Source organism: Maylandia zebra, linkage group LG11 (assembly GCF_041146795.1).
Source record: "Maylandia zebra isolate NMK-2024a linkage group LG11, Mzebra_GT3a, whole genome shotgun sequence".
Taxonomy (NCBI): domain Eukaryota; kingdom Metazoa; phylum Chordata; class Actinopteri; order Cichliformes; family Cichlidae; genus Maylandia; species Maylandia zebra.
Genome location: NC_135177.1, coordinates 32,501,774 through 32,503,561, shown reverse-complemented (window position 1 = coordinate 32,503,561; position 1,788 = coordinate 32,501,774). Strand labels below are relative to the sequence as shown.

Genomic DNA, 1,788 nt, shown 5'->3' with positions numbered 1-1,788 from the left:
AGACCTGGCCACCATTGAAAGCATGGATGATATAAGCAGGCTAAATTCATCTTTTTCCTACGACTGGGCATGGATTGGACTGCAGGATGACCCTGAATCCTGGAAGAATACGTTAGGCAATGACACCAACTCCTGGAGATGGGCAATAACTGGTGAAACGAGCAAAATTGATTACCACAACTGGGACTCTACTCAGCCAAATTATTATCTTGCAAAAGAAACCTGTGTGATAATGGGTCTTGGAGGAAAGTGGAACGATAAAAACTGTGGTGAAAACAAAACTTTTGCTTGCTACAATGGTAAGAAAATATTTTCATTCATGGATTTCACCTACTGACCTGACTACTGACTTCACCTGCATTTTTCACTGGCAGATTTGACAGAAAGCATCACTGAAGATTTGCTGTATAAAATATAAGAAAAACCTTAGCTCAAAAAGTTTGAACTTATTTGAAAACATTAAATTGATTATCCAAAACTTGTAATCATTCACTGCAATGCTAACTGATTAATATCCCTAATAAATTGAACATCTATCATCTGCCATGGATGCTTAAACACTTGCTTCATGTGTTTCCCCCTCACTGGTTCATTTTCTATCTGCTGCAGTTACAGAGCAAAACAAGAAAAACTACATGTACATCTCTACTACAAAAAATTGGACCTCTGCTCGAGAACACTGCATAAAACTAAGCATGAACTTGGCAGTGATCGAAAACAGTGAGGAGAACGCTGAGGTCAGTTCATTAAAACCAAACAGTGATGACATTTGGATCGGTCTGTACCGAGTGCCATGGACCTGGTCTGACAAGAGTCAGAGCTCCTTTAAAAACTGGCGAAGTTCCAGCCCAAATAACCCTCCGGGTAACCAGCATTGTGTGGTGGAGAATAACCTCCACGTGTGGGATGACGACATATGTACAATAAAATATGTTTTCATTTGCCATCAAGGTAAATGTTCAATAACACACACACACATAAAGAAAACTTGTCCTGACTAACCCTAACTCCTGTTTCTCAATTTGTCAAAACTTACTGTTATTTTATAACAACATGTCTCCTTCTAAGTTGCAAAGTTGAGGACGACAGTGAAGCTGAAGTTTGTGACTGATGTTGACTTAAGTGACTCTGCAACTAATGCCCAGATCCTCCAGCAGGTAAAATCCTTGTTTTTGCTTCTGGAAAAAAAAAAAGCAAACAAACAAACAAAAACTGAAAGAGCAACCTACTTATCTTTCCATTCTATCACAGCTAAGAGCCAAGCTAACAAGTCAAGGATTGACTGATTTCAAACTGCAATGGAACATTCAACCCAAGAAACAAGAGAACGAGGAGAATAGTGAAACTTAGAGAGATTTGGGGTGCTTTGGATCATTGCTCAGCCTTATAACTCAAGTGTGCTAAAGATTCAGGGCAGAAATTGATGACCAGACATTCTCCTGAAGGATTTTCTAATGTTTTAGAAAAAAATATATATATTTTTTTATGTTAAACTATGACAAGTCACCCAGTTACCAAAGCATAAAAGCAGCCCCAAAGCATTAGACTACCACAACTGCTTTTTTTGATGTGATATTCTTTTTATGAAATGCTGTGTGATTGTTTTTTGCATAGCACAGTAAAAATCTCCAGAAAGTTTAACTTTCGTCTCATTAGGCTAAATGGTTTGATAAACAGTTTAATGATTTTGAAACCTTAAATACTAAATTGACCTACGGTTTTGTTTTTATCTGATATGGTTAAATGTGAAATGTCTGACTTGGTTTTGTTTGATAAACAATTTGGTGT

General features: G+C 37.3%; 1 protein-coding gene across 1 annotated transcript; it reads left to right on the top strand.

The window, feature by feature from the left end:
• Positions 1 to 663: 663 nt before the first annotated feature.
• LOC143420969 (C-type lectin lectoxin-Thr1-like) lies at positions 664 to 1,555 on the top strand. Its single transcript, XM_076889614.1, has 3 exons — positions 664 to 951; positions 1,069 to 1,157; positions 1,252 to 1,555. The coding sequence occupies exons 1-3, from the start codon at positions 696 to 698 to the stop codon at positions 1,348 to 1,350; spliced, it is 444 nt and encodes a 147-aa protein (XP_076745729.1). The 5' UTR covers positions 664 to 695; the 3' UTR covers positions 1,351 to 1,555.
• The last annotated feature ends 233 nt before the right edge of the window (positions 1,556 to 1,788 follow it).

Bases quoted from the DNA above. Each gene is read 5' to 3' on its own strand.
- LOC143420969 (XM_076889614.1), top strand. From the start codon at position 696: ATGAACTTGGCAGTGATCGAAAACAGTGAGGAGAACGCTGAGGTCAGT. The intron at 952-1,068 runs GTAAATGTTCAA...TCTCCTTCTAAG, and splicing joins TGTTTTCATTTGCCATCAAG to TTGCAAAGTTGAGGACGACA. The intron at 1,158-1,251 runs GTAAAATCCTTG...ATTCTATCACAG, and splicing joins ATGCCCAGATCCTCCAGCAG to CTAAGAGCCAAGCTAACAAG.